Genomic DNA, 24,470 nt, shown 5'->3' with positions numbered 1-24,470 from the left:
ACAAATCATTTTATTGTTTTATAAACAGAACCAAATCTTGAAAAACTTGAATGCAGTGTTGTTTTTCAGTTAGCTTTGACTTTTTAAAAAGATTACTTAAAAAATTACATGACATCAGTGCAATGTCTTAAAACTAGAACAACTCTAAACATTTTTCCCACATATTTCTGTGGAACCTCCTTCACACAACAATGGGAACAAGCAAAGCCTTGGATACATAGGACTGGTTTCATCTGATAACCGGACAAACTGGTGCTCTTGTACTCTGGGCTTTAAGAAATGTTTCTTTTCCACAGGTTTAACACCTTTCATCTGGAGGCATCTTCTTCCTGTCAGTTTGACTCTGTGGCAGTTTATGACGGACCGGACACTCTGTCACCCTTGCTGGGGAAATTCTGTGGCACAGTGCTCCCACCCAATCTCCGTTCCTCCACAAATCAGCTATTCATTGTCTTCAGCACAGATAACACAGTGAATGGGATTGGTTGGAGAGCTACTTACAGTGAAACGCTCGGTAGGTGGTAATGACTGTGTATTTTTTATTTTATTTTAAGAACAAGTGAACACCACTTATTCATAAAACTACACTTGCACCACACAACTGATGATCTCCTGGGACATTCAGTCTCTAGAGCTTATTCAGAAAAAAAATTGTTCAGCTGAGTGTGTGGATAGAAAGACTCATTTAAAAAGTGAAGTAAAGGAAAAATGGCTGGAGCTGATAGGAACCCCAACTTTGGGTACAAGACTGCACTTCAAGATGGTAAAAGGACTGGTACTTACTATATAGTACCCTTGTACTCGGGTTGAGCAATCAAAGTGCTTCCTGCTACAAGTCTCATTCACTCAGTCACACACAGATTCATACAACACTGTATGCTAAGCTTTCCCTAACATTCACATACATATTCACGATGGATGCATCAGGGCCACGTGAGGGTTCAGTCTCTTGCCCAACAGAAGACATTAACCCTAGTCTGGAGAAGCTAGGGATTCATCCACCAAGCATCTGATTGTAGTGGGCGACTGTGACCACAGTAACCCACTACATTAGGTCACACCTGTCAAATAAAAACAAATCTGAGGCTGCAGTGGATTTTCCACAGCTGAAAGCAGGGAAAAGGGAAGCCTAGTCTCAGTTTTCCTAAGGCTTTAGATCATGGAGCCAAAATGTGACATCAGTTGTATCCATCCATGGACCAAACCCACCTTGGGTCAAAGAATGGTGACAGTCAAATACAATGTAAAGGGGAAGAGGATTTGCTCACTAAGAGCCAGACTTTCACCCACCACACAACATACCCAGAAACCCACAGATCATCAGCTCAGCTGTTCACCCTGATTGAAATGTGAGGTAACACCTAAATAGCAGTCCAGGCTAGTTTCCAAAGATCCCCTTGAAGTACGTGATCACTGAGTAAATTTGAATGAAAACTGGCTGATAATGTCTCTTCATTCTCATACACTGACAATTTTTGTAAACAACCTTCTCTTAAAGACTGAATATTTGACTTCCGTGCAACTGAGTGAAAAGGGACAGTGAATGTTTAGATTTTATGTGCTTGTAAACTTGAGCATTTTCTTGATTTGCATTGTGTGTTGTTGGTGTTTTTTGTGCTTTCTGGGCATGTGTCCATTCTTTGTAGGAATTGATTTAAGGTACAATTACTGTATGCAGTTTGCTGGTGATGACTAAAACAATAACATTAGTCTGTCTTGAATTCTGACTGGGTACCCAGCAGCAACTGTTACAAGTACTATCTAGGCAGTATTATCTATTTTTACATTACTAGTTTGAACTTTCCAGACATTGGACAAGTTCTATTGTTGCTGTTTTATCCAGAATAAACAAGTGGACATGCTTAAATTACTTGCAGGTCCAGCACAGGGATGTGGTGGATACCTTTCCATGCCCATGGGCATGTTTGGTTCACCAGATCCAAATCTAGATGGTGTCTATGAACCACGGATGAACTGCCTATGGACCATTGAGATGCCTGTCAACAAGGCAGTCAATCTAACCTTTGACTCCTTTGAACTTGAGACTTCCACTACCTGCCGCTATGACTATGTCAGAGTAAGTATACGGAGGGCAGATATTTAATTCATTGAAAATTTTCAAGTTCAAATTTCAACAGTAATATTTTTATACTAAAACCCAGTTTACACTGGCACAGTGTGTTAGTACATCTGGCCACAAGTGGATCAATTGACTCCACTTGTGGCCAGATACACTGACCACAATGAATGAATGTTACTATGACCAAATGAACTTGCTACTATCTGGTATTTCCGCCAAGCTTGTATTAATATTTGTATCTGTATCTCTCTCAGGTTTATGATGGTGACAACATGAACTTCCCTTTGGTTGGGACATTTTGTGGAACTTCTGTCCCTGCTTCCTTCATATCAAGTGGAAACTTTTTGACTGTTCACTTTGTCACTGATGGCTCGGTGCAGAGGCGAGGCTTCAATGCTACCTACAGAGAAGTACCATGTAAGAAACATTTTGATACTGCATTGCATTCAAAGTCATATTTTCACATGAAGAGACATGAGACAATATTTTACGTACAAAATCCATCTGCCCTCTTTTTTATTTTATCCATCACAATCTTCAATGGATGCGGCTCTCAGGTCCTTACATACATGCAGCTATACATGGATTCGAGGTTACAAAAATGTGATTTGTTACATTTTGTTATGCCACCGACACAGCTGGGTTGAAGACATGAGCGTACGATCGTGTTGGTTTTTAGATTTTCATAAAATATCTGGCAAGCAATGTCAGCTAGACCTTCAGGCCAAAAGACTTCAGCCCAGTTGAACTCACATCGCTGGTCATGAAATGTTTTGATCATTATGTGAAAAAATACATATTTTTTCATCATCTTCAAGTGAAAAACTAATTCTTGGGCAGCAAAACACAACAAATAATATGTTTTTGGTTTTTTGTAACTTTTACTTTTCAAGATGGATTCTAAAATGCTACACATTGTACATTTATTGAAAATGTGTTGGCTTCTGTATTATTTGTTGCTTTGGAAAGACTTCTGTGGCACAGAACACAGCAATTAGAAAGGCAGTAACAATAGCCAGGAAGTTGTTGGGATTTGCATTAGCACTGTGTGTGGAGCAAGGCAATTAACATTGTGAGTGATGTGAGGCATCCACTTGCCTCTTCCTTTAGACTACTACCATCTGCACGGTGCTATTGTCGCTCTTTGTTCACAAAAAAAACCAAACCCCAGACTATATGGTATGTTTTAGAGAATGGCTCTTCTACTGTTACAGAATAAGTCTGGCTATTTTTGGAGGGTTTTTGTTTCTAATTGTGTCTGTCTTTCCTCAGTAATTTGTGGAGGGACACTGAATGCCACCTCTGTTGTCCAGACCGTGACGTCACCCTTTTTCCCTAATGAATATCCTCCTTACACCTCCTGTCGGTGGATCCTGGATGCTCCAGCCCTAGAAACCATCAAAATGTCCATCCAGACCTTCGTCCTCCAGCCTGACCAGAGCTGCTCTGCAAACTATCTAGAGTTGAAAGACTGGCCTATGGTGAGTACAGACAGACCTAGACCAACACGTGCTGTGTCGTTAATACTAAGGTGGTGACTGGACCTCCTAAGCAACTATCACTCTTATCATTTTGTAGAACTTCAAGATGAAGTTACTCCAATTGTTTTTCCCTTTTTAAAATTTGAAATTATTAAATGTCACTTGCATTAGATGAACTCTTGTAAAATTGAATATGCAGTGAAAAGGAGGTGCACTAATAAGAAGGTGGCTCTGACAGCACACATTATCAAAACTATTTCTATTGGTATGCTATGCTATTGCTATGTCTATCATGTAGGACTTGTTGGTGCCACCTGAACAGAATCACAGACCAGGCACTGAGTAGTCAGGAAGCCAGTCTGAGAAAAGAGGAATTGTGACCACATTTTATCATCATAGTTTTTGTCTACCAAAAGTCAAACGCAGAGAGGCATCGATCGTGTGGAAATTAATAATTGAAATACTATTTATAAAATTGTTTGTACATCCCTAAACCTCAGTGCAAGTACAGATTGGGATACAGTGTAACAACCCAAAATGACTCAATAGTAACACATTCATAAAACTCTCCCTTTTAAGCTTTTGATGTATTTTGGGAAATGTGTGAACTTTTTGTCATGACATTTATATATTAACCAAAACTAAAAGGTTTCATCAGAGTGTCTTTGATCATGTTCAGTATGAAACCGCCTTACGGTACCAATACGTAGACGTATGGCGTTAGTATCATTCTAATAAGATTCTTGTGTTTTTCAGGGAGACTATGGGCAGTCTCATAAGCTCTGTCCATCAGATGGCCATCTACCAGACTTTTACAGTTACGGCAGAACAATGCATGTGCAGTTCAAATCCGACACCTTTGTGACAGGAAATGGCCTCAGCTTCACTTTTCAAATTGCCAGTAAGGAAGGAGAAATAGACCCAAAATACCCTATTGAAATCATGCCTTTTTATTATTAATAAAATTCAAATGACTTTAAAAAGTGTGCTTGCTTGTCTGCATCATCCATACTTATTGAAGTGGTGAATATTGTAAATTGTATCTGGTTTCTGATAAGTGCTCTAACTATAGTTTCTGTGTTTTTCAGGCTGTAGCCGAACATATGAGCAGGAATATGGCTACCTGAAGAGTCCAGGCTGGCCTGACATATATCCCAACAACATGGATTGCACCATCATCCTAAAGGCACCACAGAACAACTACATCTCTTTCTTTTTTAACAATTTTGATGTGGAAAGCCATAGCAACTGTCAGTTTGACTATTTGGAGGTAAACCAAGCAATGTTAATGCAGAGACACAGACGCTGTGTGTGTGTGTGTGTGTGTGTGTGTGTGTGTGTGTGTGTGTGTGTGTGTGTGTGTGTGTGTGTGTGTGTGTGTGTGTGTATGCTTGCATGTGCCATTTAGAATAGAATAGAACAGAATAGAATAGAAAAGAATGCCTTTATTGTCACTATCAGATGTACAATGAGATGCAGAGCATCTCCTACTCAGTGCAAGAGGAGAAGGAGAAGAAAGGGGGTGTGAGGTGCACAGTTTCTATTCTATTCTATTCTATTCTATTCTAACATGCTGTTCATTCCTTCATATATTATAGAAGTGTCAGATTCAGTGTAAATGGCGGTTGGATACCGTATTCTGTGTGTGATATGTTTTATCCTCGTTTCCATGATTTTCACCTCTCAGATCCGTAACGGCAGTACAGCAGACTCACCACTGATTGGCAAGTTCTGTGGAAGCACTCTGCCAAGCCCTGTCTTCCCACAATCCAACCAACTCTACCTACGCTTCAAAAGTGACTTTTCGCATTCTCGTGATGGCTTTGATGCCACATGGACATCCTCCCCTCAAGGTCTGAACTGAACTGAATAAAATATCATTTTTAACCAGTTCCTATAAAATATCAAGTCGTTTTTTTTCTTGTTGGCATGACCAACTAAACAGGATTTTTTACTATTACTTTTACTCTTTTATACATTTGACATCCCTCCTTTAAGCTTTTAAGTCAACATGTATTTAGAATTTTAAATCCTGCTCTATTTAGGAACTATAAGATATTTTTAGTAGTAGCAGTTTTTGTAATGAAGGAATGCAGATTGTTCACTCTGTTCATCCTGTCTTTTTTTTAACTAGGTTGTGGTGGCACTCTATTTGGAGACCAAGGCTCATTCGCAAGTCCAAACTACCCTGGAACCTATCCCAATAACACCCATTGTGAATGGAGCATCATGGCACCAAGAGGCCGTGTTGTGACCATTACCTTTAACCAGATCAGTATTGATGATCCTGGAGATTGTCAGAACAACTTCTTGAAGTTGTACGATGGCCCAGATACCTCTTCACAGTTTGTTGGACCTTACTGTGGTGTGGTATGTTAAAGAGCATTATTGTAATCTTGACATAATACGGTTTTTATACATTTTACTGCATTGCATATGTCAGAAAGATTTTACGGACTTAGCGTTCCAGATTAGGTACGAGTGATCAAAAGCTCAGTAGAAAGAGACAAGTCAAACCCGTCCTATTCAAACCTCTGACATCTAGTGTCCGGTGTTGTCTTTGTTATGGACCTGTGTGGTATAATAATGCTATTATTTAAAGAGCATTATAAGGGCTTCACAAAATAGGTTAGGTGAGTCTGGTCAGGGTATTAACAATGTAGAAATAAACTATTAAGCATATATTTTTCAATGGTAATGTAGTTTTACTACATCTGTAACAGAAAAAGCTATAAATTGATTACTTGGGGTAAAGAAGTCCTCATAACTGAACACTCCACTTACTGGGTCCATCATGTGGTTGTATCATTCTGTCATGAAATGCAGAGAGATAGGACCCAGACTGAGACTTGTAGTTGACACAAGACAAGTCTTTATTATGGCTAATATCGTCCAGATCACAAACTTATCAAAATTCCAAAAAACAGCAAGCACCAGGATAACAGTGTCAAACAAATAAGATACATATTTTCAAAACACTGTGTCTCTGCGACTTTCAAACCCCAAAACATGTTGCACCAAAGTAACACGTTTTGAAAGTCCATCTTTCACCAACTGAAAAAAAATGCTGTGATTGCAGCCGTTCCCTCTTTAACTCTGACAGTTTGAATATTAACAATCACAAAACTGAGCTAATGTCTCATATTTAGGTGGTTTTGCTAGTTACAGTCATTGTGCAGGTGTACTGTTTATAAAATTACAATAACAAAAAGTTCAGATTGAGTGTGCAGTATAAGGTAACTAGTGTACTTATTTACCTATTCACTTTGCAATAGATTATGGTGTCATGCAAAAATAATATATAATTAGAATTTTTTCTTCAGTATTTAGAGTTGTATTGTGTTCATTTCCATATAGATATAATGTTTTCTTTGAATTCTTTGTCAGAATAAAGCACAGACATTGTACTTTGGTAACTATGATTGGTAATGTGTTTTTTTTTTCCTGTTTCTTAGCTATTTAGAGTGAGTCACTGTTGATAGTTTCAGTATAAAAATGTAAGTTTCTCCTATTTCTGTGTTGTTTGTTCAGGAAACCAACATTGCTCCATTCACAGCCACTGCCCACCAAGTCTATGTTGTTTTCCAAGGCCAGTACTCCACCCTACCTTCAGGATTCAGACTCACCTGGACCAGCTGAGAGGATGCTCTCTTTCTTCATCTCTGTCTCTCTCCCTCACACACACACCATTACTAAAGCTATGTCATAATGCCGTGTTATAATAAATATATAATTCAAGAAATGCAACAGTGTGCTCAGTCATTTTTATATCAGGTGCTGCTTGTAAAGCAGAATGCTGCTGCATCAACCTCACTCACCTGCTGATGAGTTAGATGTCACAAACCACACTTATTTTTTGACATGGTGACAAATAAAGGTGTCAATCAAATCAACATGCTTTAAACATTAATAATGACAGCTTTGCGTATTATATTTGTTTTATTGGTTCTCATATTTTAGCAGTGATAAAGATGTTTGTCTAGATGTTTATTGGAAAACTTAAGACAGGCCTGTGCATGTGCCCCTTTGAGAAGAGGGATCTTGCAAGCACGTCAACATTTCAGTCCATAATGGCACAGTTTTGGGCTGATCTCATGATCATCATTACCCTGTGAAGCAAGGTCTTGCACAGATCTCCAGACAAATTGTCATGGTTTGCTGTGTGGCCGGCAGGATGTAGGACCCAAAAGCAAGACTCATGGAAGGCAGCTTTATTTTGACTGTAAATGGTTCTTCCTACAGAAAACAAAACCTGAAAGCGAGGAGCTAGTAATTCGAACTAAACTACTAAATACTGAGGGCTAAAATACACAGCATAACAAGAGGATGGGGAAACACAGCTGGGACTAAAACTCAAAACACTGAACACAGGACAGGGACTATCAAAGTAAAACAGGAAACACATGGCAGGCACAGAGGAACGGAGCACAGGGACAGGAGTGACATGAGACATAACTGACTGGGGAACAAGAAAATAAACATGAAGGCAGAACTAAACCTACACTAAACATGAGGGGCACAGGAACACGACCCAAGAACTAGAATTCAAGGAATACTAGAAAACTTAGGGAGCTAAAAGTAACAGTGATGAACCATGATGAAATCAACACTTGGTCACCAACGCAGGGCCGTGACACAAATGGTCATTCTACATTTCTTTTATTTCTGAATAATCGTACTAACAGTGGTCATTTTCTCACCAAGCTTCTTGTTGAATGTCTGGTAGCTTTTACAGCTTTGTGCAGGTCCCCAGTCTTGTCGCTCATGACCAGAAGAGGTTGGAATGGAACAAATTGTTTCTATGGATAGATGCTTTCTACACATAACGAGTTGAGATCAGGAGTGTCTGCAACTGATTGATTGACTGACTGATTATAATGTAAGTGCCTGATGGGCACACAACCAATCTGTTGGAGCCAGAATTCTGGCTGGACTGCAGGGGATCGAATAGTTATACTTAATGACACACAAATTGATTTATAACTTTTATGTAATGTGTGTCGTCTCTCTCCATTAAAATGAAACTACCACAAAACTAGAGGCTTTTGTTTTGTTTTTGTAAGTGACCAAACTTAAAAATTCAGCATGGGATCAAATAATTAGCAAACTGTATGTTTAGCAAGATGAAGTAGTTTGTTGCTAGTTTTAGTAAAGGAACAATGGTACTATTACTAGGCCCTTTTTTTCTTAGGTCAGGAAGGAGCACAGAAGGGTAAAGTTGTTCATGCAACGAGCATACAAGATGCAGCACAAAAACCGTGAAACTGTCAGTTTGCTTTAAAGTGGTCAATTTTGTTTTGTTAGGCAGTGGAAGAACTGGATTTGTTTTTTCTTTTTAGTTACAAGGTTAAAATATGTCAAGAAGGCAGGTTAACATTAATCCTATAATACATAGTTTTAACGGCATCCACTTCACTGTTATATAAAAACTAATGTAAATCAATGCATAGCTTTACTACTAGCTCTGTCTTTTTATTCACAAATTTTAATTGCCTTCTAGCACTTTCCAAAGTCTACACGAATCACGTTATAATCTGCCCCATGCTGAGCCACGACTGATGCAACACTCACTACCTAAGGGCAGTGTCATGACTCAGACGAGAGCAGACATCCAGACATCTGAGCTATCACAGACTCATCATTTTAGAGTTAATCATATGTTACACAGCTCTGTTAAAGCTCATTCAAAGATTGAAAACAGGAAAACACCTCAAAAATCATACTACTGTGAAAAACCTTTTTACATATATTTACATCATATACTAAAGATAAAGTGAAATGTTTCACTTTGAAATTGTTTTTAATGAATTAATTTACATTTTAATGATAATGGGTTATAGTTCGTGAAAATCAGAACTGCTGCATCTCAAGTTATTTCCCAAACTTCATAGACTTGGGGTTATGGTTGGGCCTCTTGTCGGCAGTCCCATTTCAGTGGTCCTAACACATTCATCAGCAGAGTCAAAGGCCAGCAAAATTTTATACAAATAAACCATAAAAAAAACTAAGCTTGACAGGTTGTGAACTGTTGTGAAAGATAAATATCTACTATTATTATATATTACCTAAGTATTATCGGCAGGCACCAAAAAAGTAATAACCAGATGATGGTTGTGTGTGAAACAGAAATTGTAGAGGAAATATAAATAGTAAAAACACAAATGGTATAAATGGGAAATATATGTGTGTTTTGCTCACCTGTAACATTCTCAGAATTACAGAAGTGAAAAGCAATTAAACTGGTGAAACAAAAGCCTGAATGATATAGTTGTACCCCCTGATAGATGGTACAGTCTGCCTGTCTAGCAATGAAGACAATGCTTTAGAGCTTCTGCAGCGAAGGGGGGCAGTTAAAGGAACAGGCTGCTGTTTTAATGCAATTTAACCTTTTCCTCCTTTCAGTTTAAACTAGGAAACGTAAAACTCATTCTTCTCCTCTGCTCTTTACACTGTAATAATTCTTCTCATGTTTTACTTTTAATCCAGAGCTCTTGGACCTACAGATTCAGTGGCAGTCACTGATAGGTGTAAATGACCTGAGGGCTGAAGCAGCTTTTTGTCTTATCTTGGTAACTTCAGGGTTAACCCGGGGTTCACGTCTTATTAGGGTATAATTTATGCTGCAAACCTTATCTGCTTCAGAGCGGGTTAGACTAAAGATCAGCAGGTTTGAAATCACTGTCTACTGACCAATCAGTTCCCTAGAATATAGCGGCAGCATTCCTTGGACCTCTGTGTCCAGAGGGCCTAAAGTTTTCCAGTAGCATCATCGTTGCATTTCCCGGATGATCAGTGACAGATAGGAATTCTTAGAAACAACTTTATCATCAAACTTTTTATTTTATTGTTGTATCAACTTTAATATGCTCCAAACTATTAAACACCACCAAGGCTGCACCTGAGAAAAAAAATTGTCTTTTAATTTATTAAAACATTCTCATTTATAGTCTGTCAGATTCTCTGTGTCTTAATGGTAGGGCTATGACTTTGTTAAGTGTGTTAACTTATATAGTTGGCCAATGTGCTATTATTGTAGCTGCCCTTTTACAGTCTCATGACCTAAGTGCACATTGATACTAAACTGCATGATTTTCATCTCACATCAGTGATTTTTTTGAAGAAGCTTTGTTGCTTTGATTCTGTTTAATTTATGGAACGGAAATGAAATCCTGCAGGACCCAGTAAACAACAACATCTTGTAAACAACTGCCAAAATTAAATACAAAATAAATGAAGCAAAGAGTGTTTACAGTTTCTCCTTTATTGTTTACATTAATGCTTAAAAAAGTGTACCAAAAAAAGGCCCTTACCACCCTCCCCCAAAGATCAAATGGTACATCCCCCCCACCCCATACAAGCCCTTTTGGGCTGAATGAATGAGAAAGGGGTTAGGGGGAGGGGTAGTGTGAGTTGGAGTCACTGTGGTGTTCAGGCACTCTGCAGCAAGCATTCCTATGAGCCACATTGATTCTACCAGTTAATTCTAGTTCTGCTGCATGGAGCAAACACTCGCGAAATAACAGCGACACTCAGATTTGACTCAAGGGTGTGAGGATGAAAGTGCTGCTGCTTTTGTTGTTGATGGGGCAAGCCACCGCTCAGCACAGAGGTGAGACACCTTTTTAAAAAGTTTGCTGAGTTCTAACAGCTGCTTTGAATTCTTATTCTCAAGTAACTTCACAGATTCAAAAAATCTCAGAGAGGAACACTGAAAAAGTTTTTATTTTCAGGGTTACACATCTGTTTAAGCACTGTTGAACCCATCGCAGCTCTGCAGCCTGATCAGTGGGATTAGAGCTGGCTCTAATGTCGATGATTTAAGCAGAATGTACTTTTATTCTTGTTTCCCAAAGTAGTTTGACTGTAGTATTCTGCTATAGTTTAAAGTATGTTTCCCTTTCAGCTGTGTGTGTGTTACTGTTATAACAAACCACATGTGCATCTTTGAGTCCTTGAGTCTTCATCGCTGTGGGTATTTTGAATAGTGTAATGTAGTGAACATGCTACTGTTATCTTTGTTTTGTCTTCGGTCAGGGTCAGTTTGTTCTGATTTAAGGAACATTTATGCACCCTGACCTCTTTCTGTAAAAGTTTCAGTCAGCAGACTCGAGACAAATAACTTTGGGATTAAGCTCCACTTCTCCATCAGAGGTCAAATATCTGGAAATCTGATCTGGATTAAAGCTTGAGCACCTGTGATGTTATCTTTATCATCATATTCATCACCCCGAATCTGTTCAGGCATGCACTTTTTCTTCTCTTCTCACTGGCTCATGAATGAATCAGTGGAACAGTGTGTGTGTGTGTGTGTGTGTGTGTGTGTGTGTGTGTGTGTGTGTGTGTGTGTGTCTGACAAAAGACAAGGAGAGGGAGAGAGATCAAGAATTAGTGTTTACAGTCACACTCTTCTCTCCTTCATCGCTCCCCAGAGATCACCACCCCCAAACACACACAACACAACACATATAGACAAATCTCTACAACCTAAATACCTCTGTGTGTGTGTGTGTGTGTGTGTGTGTGTGTGTGTGTGTGTGTGTGTGTGTGTGTGTGTGTGTTGGGGGAAGGGTGACAGGTCATCCTGAACCTAAAATGGCTGACTTAACACATCCCAACACACAAACAGTCAGATGTAATGTTTTGTATGTAAAATATATAAACTAAGTACAGAGCAACATTTCACTGCAAGGTACCAGCAGCACCAGCATTATAGCATAATAATAGTGACAAAGCATCACACACAGTGGACTCGTATAGATCGCATATTTTATTAACCCCTCCACTGTTGTTCGATTCTCTCTCGCCTTAAATAATTTGCTCCAATCAGACTTTGGTTCCACGTATTTGAACCCTGAGGATATAACATCTGTATTCCTCGCTACCTATGTGAACATTCTCAATTAAAAAAATGCTTATATATATATATGTATATATATATATATATGTGTGTGTGTATATACTAAAAGATATTGAAGAATGAGTCACTCAGAAAAGAAACAGATCAACCTTTGACCTCTGACCCAGATTGATTTTCAAAAAACAAACACATGTTGGTTCATGTGTTTGTTTTGTTCAATACTAAAAACCTATGCACACTGTTTCAGAGTCCCATGGTTCTTAAATTCAGATTTTTAACCAACACAGTGAGAATCTCAGTGGGAAACTGCAGCTGAGTCAATAGACTGTGTGTGTCTGTGTGATTGGTGAGGTGGTAGGCTGTGGGGGTAGATGGGTTTCAGTAGTGTCTGAGAGACTTTACTTGTTTATGGCTCTAATATATTTAGGCTTTGAGGCCTGGAGATGTAATCACTGAGTATCCATTGAGACTGCTCACCTAAAGATGCAAATATTCTGCTCTTATGTGAGGAGGTTTCAAAATAAAGGTTATAGAGTAAACATTCAGAATTGTCTTTTTATTACAAAAACAAGTCAGATCTCACAAGAGTAACACCGAGGTTTTAGACAGTGACTCATCTGAGAGCATACCTGTAAAAAGACCTGAACTAATCTATTCATTCACTCATCAGATCACTAATGTCTCCCCTTATATCATTCTAATGTAACTGTACTACAGGTCTGTTTCCTGCCATATTGAATCTGGCCAGTAATGCAGTAATCAGCAGTAATGCAACATGTGGAGACCCAGAACCTGAAGTCTACTGCAAGCTGGTGGAGCACGTTCCAGGACGGAGGATAAAGAACCCACACTGTCTCAAATGTGATGCCAACTCCGTTCTGTCCAGAGGTACGAGACAAGACTCCAGATTCTTCTTTACATCAAAGATCCAGTTTGCTTTAATCCAGAACCAGAATCACACAGATCACTTCAAATTATCCAAATGAATTCACATTTTACCTTCAAATTAAACATTTTGCAGCATCAGTAAAGTACCATTTGCACTTAGCTATGAAATTCCAGTGCACTACTACAGTAGTCATCTCTGTGTGCAGAACGTCATCCAATCACAAATGCTATTGATGGAACCAATCGGTGGTGGCAAAGTCCAAGTATCAAGAATGGACAACAGTTTCACTGGATTACCATCACACTGGATTTGAAACAGGTAACACAAACACAAGTAAGACCCACACAGACTAAAACATAAAGAATGATCACAGATAAAAATGCAACCATTAGAGGAAAAATTTCAAGTACAGCAACTCTAATATCTACTGATATTTACTTAGACTCCTTCTGTCCAATCAATCTTTCCGAGTTAACTTCAATAATGTATTCTTCTAAACAATCAGTGTGCCGTTGAGACCCCATTAATTAATACCTCAGTTTTAAATATGATTAATATTATTATTAACGAGCTCCATACAAAGGGGTGTCAGTAATTAAAGCATTACTTAAAAAGCTATCGCTTAATTCACCAACTATAGACCAATTTATGACCTTTCTTTACTCAAACAGTTGACTCGTCATCATCAGTGTAAGCCATGCACACTTGACATGTTCCTTCAGGATTTTCTGGTAGAAAGCAAAATGTGTTCTTCCATCAATTAGGGCGAGTCGTACAGATGTTGGAGGGAGGGAGCTTTGGATAGCTTTATATGGCTTTAACAGCTGCATTTTGTATTTACTTTATGGCATCATCTTCTCTTTCCCTTTACTCCTAACTGGTTGTGGCTGGTGGCTGCCCCTCCCTGAGCCTGGTTCTTCCTGTGAACAGGGAGTTTTTCCTTCCTACTGTCACCAAGTGCATGCTTATAGGGGTTTTTCTTTCTTTCTAATATTCACCTTGTAAAATAAAGCACCTAAAGGCAACTGTTGATGTCAAATGGTGCTTTATGAATAAAATGTGAAAAATGAAAGTTTTGTTTTTCTTTTCATGACCAGAGGGGACAATAAAAGCACAGAGGAACACATTAACCAGATGAACAGTGCCAGTATCCTCTGTTCTTTACTCAAAGTCTTTGAGTAACTTTGAACTTTTGTGCTGTCCAGGTTTTTCAGATCGCGTACATCATTATCAAGGCTGCTAATTCTCCTCGAGCAGGTGAGACTGGCCCATGTACTGCCTGTTTATCTGCCTTTGTACCTCAGACACAATCACAGAGTAAATATTTAAGACATCGTTACATGTTTGCTATTCTGATCTGTCTGTTTCTCAGGTAATTGGATCCTTGAGCGGTCTCTGGATGGAGTTTCCTTTGAGCCCTGGCAATTTTATGCCATCAGTGACTCTGAGTGTTTATATCGCTACAACATCACACCACGACTGGGACCACCAACCTATAAGAGTGATACAGAGGTCATCTGTACATCTTATTATTCCAGATTAAACCCACTAGAGCATGGAGAGGTGAGGCTTGCACTTGCTATGCTCATGTTATCTGTCTCAAATCAAATCACTTTTTTATTGTCACATCACATGTGCAGGTCTCCCTTTCTGTTTAGCGTCTGTCCATCTTTGACCTTTCTTCTTTTCCTTGTGCCTCTTTCTGTCTCTCAGATCCATACCTCCCTAATTAATGGCCGACCTGGAGCCGATGATTTAACCTCAGATCTGCTGAATTTTACGTCGGCGCGTTACATCAGACTGAGACTTCAGCGAATCCGAACACTGAATGCCGACCTGATGACCCTGAGTGCTCGCGATCCTCGAGATATTGACCCTATTGTCACTCGGAGGGTGAGATAAGCTGCAAAAAGTTGATCTTTGACCAATAAACTGACTTGTACTTTCTGATACCTTTTGTGTTACCGTGTTTCTCAGTATTATTATTCCATCAAAGACATCTCTGTGGGTGGGATGTGTATCTGCTATGGACATGCTCAGAGCTGCCCACTTGACCCTGTTAGCAAGGTAACGGCAAACGCCCGAGCATCTGTATATTGGAACATATGTAAAGTGTTTCACCAGGTGAAATATATGTGTGTGTGTGTGTGTGTGTGTGTGTGTGTGTGTGTGTGTGTGTGAGTACAGAAGCTTCATTGTGTATGTGAGCACAATACTTGTGGAGAAAGCTGTAACGAATGCTGCCCAGGTTACCATCAGCAGCCATGGCAACCAGGGACCATCTCCGATGGAAACACGTGTGAAAGTAAGAAACACCCTTAAACACACTGAGTACCATTTCTTTGTGTGCTATTTGTTAACCTGTCTCTGTTTGTCTCTCAGAATGTAACTGTCACAATAAAGCAGACGACTGTTACTACAATCAAACCATCTCTGAACTCTCTTTGAGTTTAAACACTCACGGTGTTCGTCAGGGAGGTGGAGTTTGTTTTAACTGTCAGCAAAACACAGCTGGCATCAACTGTGAGACCTGCAAAGATGGATACTTCAGACCTGCTGAGGTACTGACACAATATTACAAACTGGCTAAGGTTATTGACATAATGCAGCAATTTATACCACAGAGTTGCTAAAGTATTGACACAAGTAAAACTATATCTGGAGATCCTGACTCAGAATGTCTCTCTGCATGATCTGTATGTGTGTGTGTGTGTGTGTGTGTGTGTGTGTGTGTGTGTGTGTGTAGGTTTCTCCATATTCTGACTTTCCATGTGTTGAATGTAAATGTGATCTGAGAGGCTCAAAGTCTTCAGTCTGCGCCAGAGACAACACACAGCCAGGTTAGTATATTTTTATTATTAGTAGTAGCGGTAGTATTGTTGTTCTGCAGCAGTTTTTTGCAGTATAACTATATTTCTTGGATGTGTGTGTGTGTGTGTGTGTGTGTGTGTGTGTGTGTGTGTGTGTGTACGTACGTTTAGGTTTGCTTGCAGGTCAGTGCATGTGTAAGGAGGGGTTTGCAGGTCAACAGTGTGACCGTTGTGCATTTGGATACAGAGATTTTCCTCAGTGTTTTCGCTGTGAGTGTAGCCTGTCAGGCAGCATCAACACTGACCCATGCAGCCCCTGCATCTGCAAGGTAAACACCACCTGCTCTTCAATATCTGACCTGCTTTCTGGTGTTTCACCTGGTCCCTAACCTTACCTGTTCTCTCATCCTCAGGAGAATGTGATGGGAGCTCACTGTGATCTGTGCAAGCCAGGTTTTTTTAACCTCCAGGAGAGCAATCCTCTCGGATGTACCAGCTGCTTCTGCTTTGGTGTGTCTGATGTCTGCGAGAGCTCTGGCTTGTCCATAGGGCAGGTAAAAAATACCTGTGTTCAGGTAACAGCACCATATTGCATGCCTACATCATGAAGAACCTCTAATTATGTTGGGGTTGTTTTTTTCAGGTGGTTACTGCAGAAGCTTTGCTCTTCCCCTCTGAAACAATCACCACCACCCCTGTACTTCACAGCAATGAGATACCCATTCATAGCAACATTTCCTCTGGTGCCACCCACCAACAAATGCTGTGGTGGGCGGCACCCCAAAGTTTCCTTGGTAACAAGGTAAGCTACCATTTCCATATTTGCTCATTATGCCAAACACATGCCAGTCTCTCCATCTACTTTCTGACTTCTCTCTGTCTGTAGCTGTTGTCTTATGGAGGTTTCCTGAACTACTTTGTGGTTTATGATGCTCCACTTGACTTTGAAAACCCCACCCTGTCCGCCCACTGTGACATCATTATCAAGGTGAGAACAAACATGTGATTAGATCACTATTTTGATTTCTCTAGATTGGTATGTTGTGTTGTTATCAGACACCATCTACATTTTCACAGTGCATGTTTTATATTGAAAATGTAGCAGTGGTCTCTTGAAGGGCTTCAACATCCAGACTGAAGAAACTCTCTCATTCTCAGGGTAATGGTTTGGCTCTTCGTCTTTCACGTCTTCTCCCACTATCCCTCTCTACACTGGCTGAGCAATTGGTTAACGTGCCAATGGTCTGGCAGCAATTTGCGTATGACCAAACAGGCAGGCATGTTACCCGAGATGACCTGCTATTGGTTCTTGCCGATGTGACGTCACTGGTTGTCAGAGTTTACCTGAATACCTCCGCCACCGGAACGATACGGTGAGGAAAAGTAAATGATAACATATGGTCAAATCACTTATCTAAGGCTGAGTTGGAGATTAAAAAGACTCAGATAGCAAGGCTGAGATTCACTTAACCTGAAGCTTGAGTCATACCGAGTCATCTCCCCAGCACAATTCTGCAGGAGGAGCCCAACATCAGTATGAACACTGCTGAAGATGGAATATTGACTGTCTCTGTCTATCACAGCCTCAGCTCCGTCTCTCTGGACAGCGGTGACGCTAGCTCGCATTCTGAGGTTCAAGCACTTGCTGTGGAGAGATGTGAATGCCCGTGGGGTTACAGTGGCACTTCCTGTGAGGTAATTTATTTAAGACTGAAACTATTTTTCATAATTTTGGATGCTATTGAAATGCAGACTTTCAACATTCAAGGGACAGAATTAAAAAAAATAAAAATAGTATCTTACCACAGAGGAGTTTGCACTATTTTAGACTCAGCCCCTTAAATGAAATTCTCAATTCAAGGACAGGTGAGGGCTATGTTTTTATTGTTTGCTAATCAGTTAAGCCCAGAATAAGTTTGAAGTGCAGCAGCTGGGTAGTGTAGTGGTAAGACTACAGTTCCCACCGGCATCCAATAAGGGTCGTGGCTAGACCCCCCATGCTAAAACCAAGCCCTGGAATGGCGCGGCTACGTCTGCAGCCTATGCGCAGCTGGGACACAAGCATTTCATTACATGTTGTACTGTGTATGTGACAAAGTGAAATTGGAGTGCATCCTTAGTAATATCAGTTCAATACCTAATTGTTTGTGCATTTTTGTGTTTTAGTCGTGCCTACCAGGTTTCTACAGAGTGGGTGGAATCTTGTTTGGAGGAAACTGTATGCAGTGTGAATGCAATGATCATGCCGCTGAGTGTGACATCAATGGAGTTTGTGTGGTGAGTCACGTCACAATCAGAACAATCAGAAACAGTTTTCTCACCTGCTGTTCTGACACATGGTTCATTCCCTGTCCACTGTGTGGTCATCTCTCTCTGACCTTTTACTGATTCGTCCGTCTAACTTTTCTCAGGGCTGTACCCACAACACCACGGGCCCTCATTGTGATCAGTGTCTTCTGGGTTTCTATGGTGATGCCACAGAGGGAACAACAGATGACTGCCAGTTGTGTCCATGCCCTCTAACGAAACCATCCAACAGGTTTGTCTTTGTCATTGGACCTCATTCAAACCAATTAAAGTTTATTAGTACAGGCAGTATGTAAGAACACCTCTGTGCCCTAGGTTCAGTCCCACTTGTGTGTTGGATGCATCTGGACAGGTACTGTGTGACCAGTGTCAGGATGGGTACACTGGAACCAACTGTGAGAAGTAAGTATGATTGAGAAGCCGATCAACCCAATGATAAACTGATAACCCAGCATAACACATGGGTTTGTGTCTTCAGGTGTGCTAGTGGTTTCTATGGGAACCCACAGGTAGTGGGTGGGACCTGCGTTCGCTGTGAGTGTAACGGTAATGTGGACATCAGTGAGGCAGGACACTGCGATACTGTCAGCGGGGAATGCTTGCGTTGCCTCGGAAACACAGCAGGGAGACACTGCGAGTTGTGTCGGCCTGGGTACTATGGAGATGCTGTGCACACCAAAGACTGTCGGGGTGCGTTACACATATCTGCTTTGACATCAGTAATCATACACACTTAATGACTAAATGGGCCATTTTACCATTTTAGATACATGATTGATTTCAATTTGTTAATGTGAGTTTTTCTCACACTGAAAGGTTAGTGATCGACTTCCACTGTGACCATTCACATGGTCTGTGTGAATAGTACCCACGCAGCTATGTCTTAAACACATAGAAGTCTGGATGAGATCGAGTTTTCCACTTCTAAATTCATGAAAAAATTAATCACGCTGTCTAATGGTATACTTATTAGAGACAGCATTACCGTGGCCTCCAGTAACACTTGGGAAATTTTGGAATCATTATTGACCAGGATATGGATGTGTGTAAATAAATATAATGTTCTCTTATGCTTTCGTTCATCTTCAGTTGATCCACCACATCACATTGAGTGTTAACAGAAACTAGAAAAGAGATCATGTTTCTCCCAAATCACCTTCTAGTTACCTGCTTCTTGTTAAATCCAGAATTGAATTTAAAATCATTTTCTCACATATGCAGTCCTGATAATCAGGCCACGTTGTTTCTTAAAGACTTCATAGTACCACATTTTCCAATATCCCTGCAATAAAAGCAGCATTTTATTTTTCTTCTCAGCCCTCAACCAGTCATGGTAGATCACTCCTCGTCCCTGAGCCTGGCTCTGCCTGAGGTTTCATTCTGCTGAAAGAAGGCTCTTAAGCCTTGATTATACTCTGTCATGGACATGGACACAGTCTGTTGAGTCATTCCTGTTATACAGGCCAACGCACAGTTGTGCATTGTAATTTAAAGTCTCCATGGATTAGTCCACAGTCAAGAAAAACTGGCTGTCACACAGACCTCTGCATGGACGCTCGCACTCACCATACAGTAATGAAATTTATGTCCCTCAGACCCTAGCAGACTAGCAGGCAAGGAAAAAGCAAGACCTTTCAACCATCACAGCAAAACACTAAATATGTTAACTACAACATACATGAATAGTTTAAATAAGCATCATGGGTCATAGTGAAAAATAGGCTCTCAGTCTGGAAAGTGAAGTCAGTGTGGAAAAAACTAACACCCAGGCGCACTCAGAATTGCTTACACAGAGAAACACTCACTGCCTTTGTTTGAAATGTTGATCTTTTACAAATCCAGATTAGAGTCGACCTATGGACTCTTTGTTCTGCTATCACATGACTGTCTGTGACTATGTGTGAGTGTGTATCAGTACTTGTGATTGCATATACTACTATCTAGTGGTGACATAATCAAACTGCACTCTGTTGATAATTTATAGCAGTAGATTTTTCCTTATTTTCCAGACTTTGAAAAGAGTTGAGATTCACAGTCATTCTCGTCTGCACAACTGTTTTAAATCAAACTTGAATTTCCAGATACAAAAATGTAGCAAAATTCAGTTTTATTTAATTAGCATTTCTCAAGGAATTGCAGCACCGTTACCTTTGTGGTAGAGAGGAAGAACTCCCCTATAAGGAGAACCATACACAGGGCTGCTGCAAATAGTTGAGAGTGAGGGGAAAGAAGATGGAAGAGAAAGCACAGAGAGGAGAAAAGAATCAAAAGCACAAAAGCTCTTAGAAGCTGTACTGTTTGTCAGTAAACAGCAAACAACTTTAAGAAACTGTTGTAGAGGTGGTGTCACTTGACCTGGGCTGTTAACGGGTAGGAAGTTTCACGTAATTTTTGACAGCAAGTGGGGCTTTCTTTCAGAATGTGGCTGTGATGTCAACGGGGCCCTTTCCAGTCAATGTAATGTCACAACAGGCCAGTGTATCTGCAGAGAGAATGTGACGGGACGCACCTGTGACCACTGCAAGGTGAGAGACACACATGCATGTGTGGCATACACCGTTTTTGTTTTGTGTTTGTTATTTTCATTTATACTTTGTGTAAAACTTGTTTTTCAGTCAGGATTCTATGGGCTGCAAAGTGGCCATGGCTGTATGCCATGTGGCTGCAACAAATCAGGATCTCTGTTTGAATCATGTGATAAGGAGGGGCAGTGCCAGTGTGTAGAGGGTGTGACTGGACACAAATGTGACCGCTGCAGTAGGGGTTACTATGGGTTCCATGACAAAGGCTGCATAGGTAATAAACTGTAAGCTACAAGTCTTCATGCTGATTTGTTGACATTTCTGTCTCTAATTGATTGTTACTTTCTCCTCCCAGCATGCTCCTGTGATCACACTGGTGGGAACTGTAACCCTGAGAATGGAGAGTGCATCTGCCCCGCCCACACAGAGGGAGAGACCTGCAATAAGTGTGTAAAAAATTACTGGGGCCATAACCCCACCACAGGCTGCAAGGTAACACACACACACACACACACACACACACACACACACACACACACACACACACCTTGTGAGACAGGTTAACTGTGTAGTGTCTGTTTAGCCTTGCAGCTGCAGTGAAGCAGGAAGCTCTTCCCCTCATTGTGACCTGACCAATGGACAATGTCTGTGCAAAGAGGGGTTCTTTGGCAAGTCATGCGACCAGTGTGCACCTGGTTACTATGGGTACCCAGCATGCTCAGCCTGTGGCTGTGACATGGCAGGCACAGAGGAGACCTTTTGCAACGCTACCTTGGGGGTGTGTTCCTGCCAAAACACTGGAAATTGTGTGTGCAAGGTAATGTGTGAGTTGTTTGTTTGTTTGTATATAAGTTCTGGTTTAGAGATCTCATCAAATCAGTGATGGTCCTGCTTAAGATAATAAAAAGACCCTCATGAAATTCCATATTCCAAAATCATATACATGCAAAACAGTCTCAAAAACTGAACATGTGGGCAGATTTTCCTTCATCAGTAGCATCAAGTGCTGCACTGCTTCCTGCACTGCTTGAAATGTTTGATTGCTCTGGGAAAGTTAAACTTTGCTGTTAATCTCAAATTCTTTTTATGTTGCTCACATGTTTCTGTAGGGTATAATATGAGTTTGTCCTCTATGTGTGTGTATTTTTTCAGCCTGGGGTCTCAGGCCGGCGATGTGAAGAGTGTGTTTCTGGTTGGTTCGGACTGTCAGCTGAAAATCTAGATGGTTGTTTGCAGTGTTTCTGTTCAGGACTGAGCCAAGACTGCGAGGAACAGGGAGGACTGACCAGAGTACCAGTGAGTACATCTTTTGCATAATCATTGTAGTTTACGCATCATGACGTACACAGTTAAGGCTCCAAAGAGTTCTCCCTCATGCTGTCCCTTCTCACAGGTGTACCTGGCTTACTCCTCCACTCTTCCATTCCTGTCATTGGTCAGTCAGTCAAACCTGCAGGGTACTGTATCTGGAGTGTACCGTCAGGGCAGTGAAATGCTGCTCGACACCCGTCAGCTCAACACCAGCGGGCTGACAGGCCCGCTCTACTGGAGGCTCCCCGCTCAGTTTGAAGGAAACCAGGTACTATTATCCAAATTGATGCCTGATACTGTCTCGTTGCTTCCACTGTACCTTCAGCCCAATCGGCTAACAGACAGCTGCTGTTGCCCACACTGTTTAAATATGTGCTTTGGTTGTTTAAATAGTCACAGAATGATTTAGTCTTGCAACCTTTAAATGTGTTGGTTTAGACTTTACAATTTTCATTTCATTATAGTAGTAGCGTAAACTGCTGTGTGTGCTTAGTGGTGTACTTATGTTGTTTTCACTTTCCAGCTACTATCATATGGCGGACTGCTTTCTTACACTGTCACCTTTCACGCTGAGGATGGCTCAGGACTTTCTAATCAGGAGCCTCAGGTGCTAATGAGGGGCGGGACTCTGAGGAAGCTTGCCATATACACTGACATGGTTGCTCCAAGCAATGGTGTCACGACTCAGCATGACATCAGGCTGACAGAGGTACAGCTGTACAGCAACATGTTAAAATAAAGACAGATGTTTAGAAAGAAAACCTGCTCACTGTGTGTGTGTGTGTGTGTGTGTGTTACAGCACAAGTGGAAGTATTTTAACTCCGTATCACAGAGGTCGGTGAGTCACGCTGACTTCATGTCCGTCCTCAGTAATATTGAGTACATCATCATCAAAGCGTCTTATGGTACCAGACTGCAGCAGAGCAGGTATTTGTAAACACTGTACTACACATTGTATTAAAATAACTGATTATGGTTAAAAATAAACTGTGGGCGAAATAAAATGCAGTAGTCATGTATAAGCACATGGAGAGTAAAAGGTGGGAATGTTTATAATTCGGGCTGATCAAGCCCCAAGCTCCTAACCTTAAAAGTAGATACTGTGTCTTTCCCAGTGGTGGGATAACATTTTGATCTGTAGCTAAATCAAGGAGCAGGTGGAGGTATGCGCTTAGAAAAAGGAATTAAAGTGAGTAGAAACGAGACAGAATACTTACATGTGAATGATAGGGATGCAGAGGTAAAGGTGACGATGCAAGGATTAGAGATAGTGAAGGTGGTTATGTTTAAATACCTGGAGTCACTGACAAAGCAACATACAAAGAGGCGCTGAAGAGGTGAAGAAAAGAGTGCAAGTGTTAGAGGTGATCTGTGACAGAGGGACAGCAGCAAGTGGGAAAGGGTAGTGAGACCTGCTATGATATATGATTTGGAGACGGTGGTGCTGACAAAACGACAGCCAAAGCTGGAGGTGGAGGTGGCAGAGTTAAAGATTTTCATTATAAGTGGTCAGAGAGGACAGGACTATATCTGACAGACAGCTCAGATGAGAAAGTAAGAAAGGCAAGGCTGAGATGGCTTGGACATATGACATATTCATCAAAGGATGTTGAAGCTGCCAGGCAGAAGAAAACGAGGAAGATCTCAGAGGATGGATGTGGAGAAGGAGACCAAGAATAGGGTCGGTGTGACAGGAACGATGCAGGTGAGATGGAGGCAGATGATCCGCTGTAGTGACTGGAGTAATCTCCCGGTCGATAGCCATACATCGGAATCAATTCAATCGTTCAAATCGCTAAATGTAGTCTTAATTATATTTGTATTATTTGTTCCTTGTTTCGCCCGCATTGCAGTTTTATTGTGAAGCACTTTGATGTACGCTTATCTTTTAAATGTGCTATAGAAATAAACTTTGACTTCTTTTAGAAGCAGCAGAAAGACCAAGAAGAATCCAAACTGGGGGCTTCTTCCACAGGAAATTTATTTTTTACATGTCTGTGACCACAAGTCATGGTAGCTGTGAGATCACCAGTTTTCTTGTGCTGTTTTTTTAAGGATCTCTAACATTACCATGGAAATGGCAGTGGAGGTGGAGAAGTCAGAAGTCGGAAATGTAGCCAGACTGATTGAGTCGTGTGTCTGCCCACCTGGGTACACTGGACTGTCATGTCAGGTAATCACCATGTGGTGGTACAACTGTATACCTGGTGGG

The 24,470-nt window shown here is 40.8% G+C and overlaps 2 protein-coding genes across 3 annotated transcripts in view; both read left to right on the top strand.

Moving 5' to 3' along the window:
• The window catches only part of cubn (cubilin (intrinsic factor-cobalamin receptor)), an 86,274-nt gene extending 79,005 nt beyond the window's left edge, over nt 1–7,269 (top strand). The window contains exons 59-67 of the mRNA XM_082545856.1: nt 297–514; nt 1,878–2,077; nt 2,335–2,497; nt 3,353–3,561; nt 4,318–4,462; nt 4,650–4,831; nt 5,249–5,414; nt 5,696–5,931; nt 7,093–7,269. Coding sequence (XP_082401982.1) covers nt 297–514; nt 1,878–2,077; nt 2,335–2,497; nt 3,353–3,561; nt 4,318–4,462; nt 4,650–4,831; nt 5,249–5,414; nt 5,696–5,931; nt 7,093–7,200 — 1,627 coding nt within the window. The 3' untranslated portion in view covers nt 7,201–7,269. The remainder of the gene's footprint in view (nt 1–296; nt 515–1,877; nt 2,078–2,334; nt 2,498–3,352; nt 3,562–4,317; nt 4,463–4,649; nt 4,832–5,248; nt 5,415–5,695; nt 5,932–7,092) is intronic.
• A 3,749-nt stretch (nt 7,270–11,018) lies between these two features.
• Nucleotides 11,019–24,470, top strand: part of lama1 (laminin, alpha 1) — a 33,714-nt gene continuing 20,262 nt past the window's right edge. For both annotated transcript variants that reach the window (XM_082546118.1, XM_082546117.1), the window contains exons 1-29: nt 11,019–11,170; nt 13,136–13,306; nt 13,513–13,625; nt 14,513–14,564; nt 14,680–14,870; nt 15,021–15,200; nt 15,285–15,374; nt 15,495–15,612; nt 15,690–15,868; nt 16,054–16,147; nt 16,289–16,446; nt 16,531–16,671; nt 16,761–16,919; nt 17,004–17,105; nt 17,276–17,490; nt 17,701–17,812; nt 18,284–18,394; nt 18,529–18,656; nt 18,740–18,826; nt 18,903–19,114; nt 20,843–20,949; nt 21,040–21,220; nt 21,302–21,438; nt 21,530–21,763; nt 22,099–22,242; nt 22,340–22,525; nt 22,781–22,966; nt 23,058–23,185; nt 24,314–24,431. In XM_082546118.1, coding sequence (XP_082402244.1) covers nt 11,116–11,170; nt 13,136–13,306; nt 13,513–13,625; nt 14,513–14,564; nt 14,680–14,870; nt 15,021–15,200; nt 15,285–15,374; nt 15,495–15,612; nt 15,690–15,868; nt 16,054–16,147; nt 16,289–16,446; nt 16,531–16,671; nt 16,761–16,919; nt 17,004–17,105; nt 17,276–17,490; nt 17,701–17,812; nt 18,284–18,394; nt 18,529–18,656; nt 18,740–18,826; nt 18,903–19,114; nt 20,843–20,949; nt 21,040–21,220; nt 21,302–21,438; nt 21,530–21,763; nt 22,099–22,242; nt 22,340–22,525; nt 22,781–22,966; nt 23,058–23,185; nt 24,314–24,431 — 4,089 coding nt within the window. In that variant the 5' untranslated portion in view covers nt 11,019–11,115. The remainder of the gene's footprint in view (nt 11,171–13,135; nt 13,307–13,512; nt 13,626–14,512; nt 14,565–14,679; nt 14,871–15,020; nt 15,201–15,284; nt 15,375–15,494; nt 15,613–15,689; nt 15,869–16,053; nt 16,148–16,288; nt 16,447–16,530; nt 16,672–16,760; nt 16,920–17,003; nt 17,106–17,275; nt 17,491–17,700; nt 17,813–18,283; nt 18,395–18,528; nt 18,657–18,739; nt 18,827–18,902; nt 19,115–20,842; nt 20,950–21,039; nt 21,221–21,301; nt 21,439–21,529; nt 21,764–22,098; nt 22,243–22,339; nt 22,526–22,780; nt 22,967–23,057; nt 23,186–24,313; nt 24,432–24,470) is intronic.

This window comes from Aulonocara stuartgranti (assembly GCF_965226115.1).
Source record: "Aulonocara stuartgranti genome assembly, chromosome: 9".
NCBI lineage: Eukaryota > Metazoa > Chordata > Actinopteri > Cichliformes > Cichlidae > Aulonocara > Aulonocara stuartgranti.
This window is presented reverse-complemented; position numbering and strand designations above follow the sequence as displayed.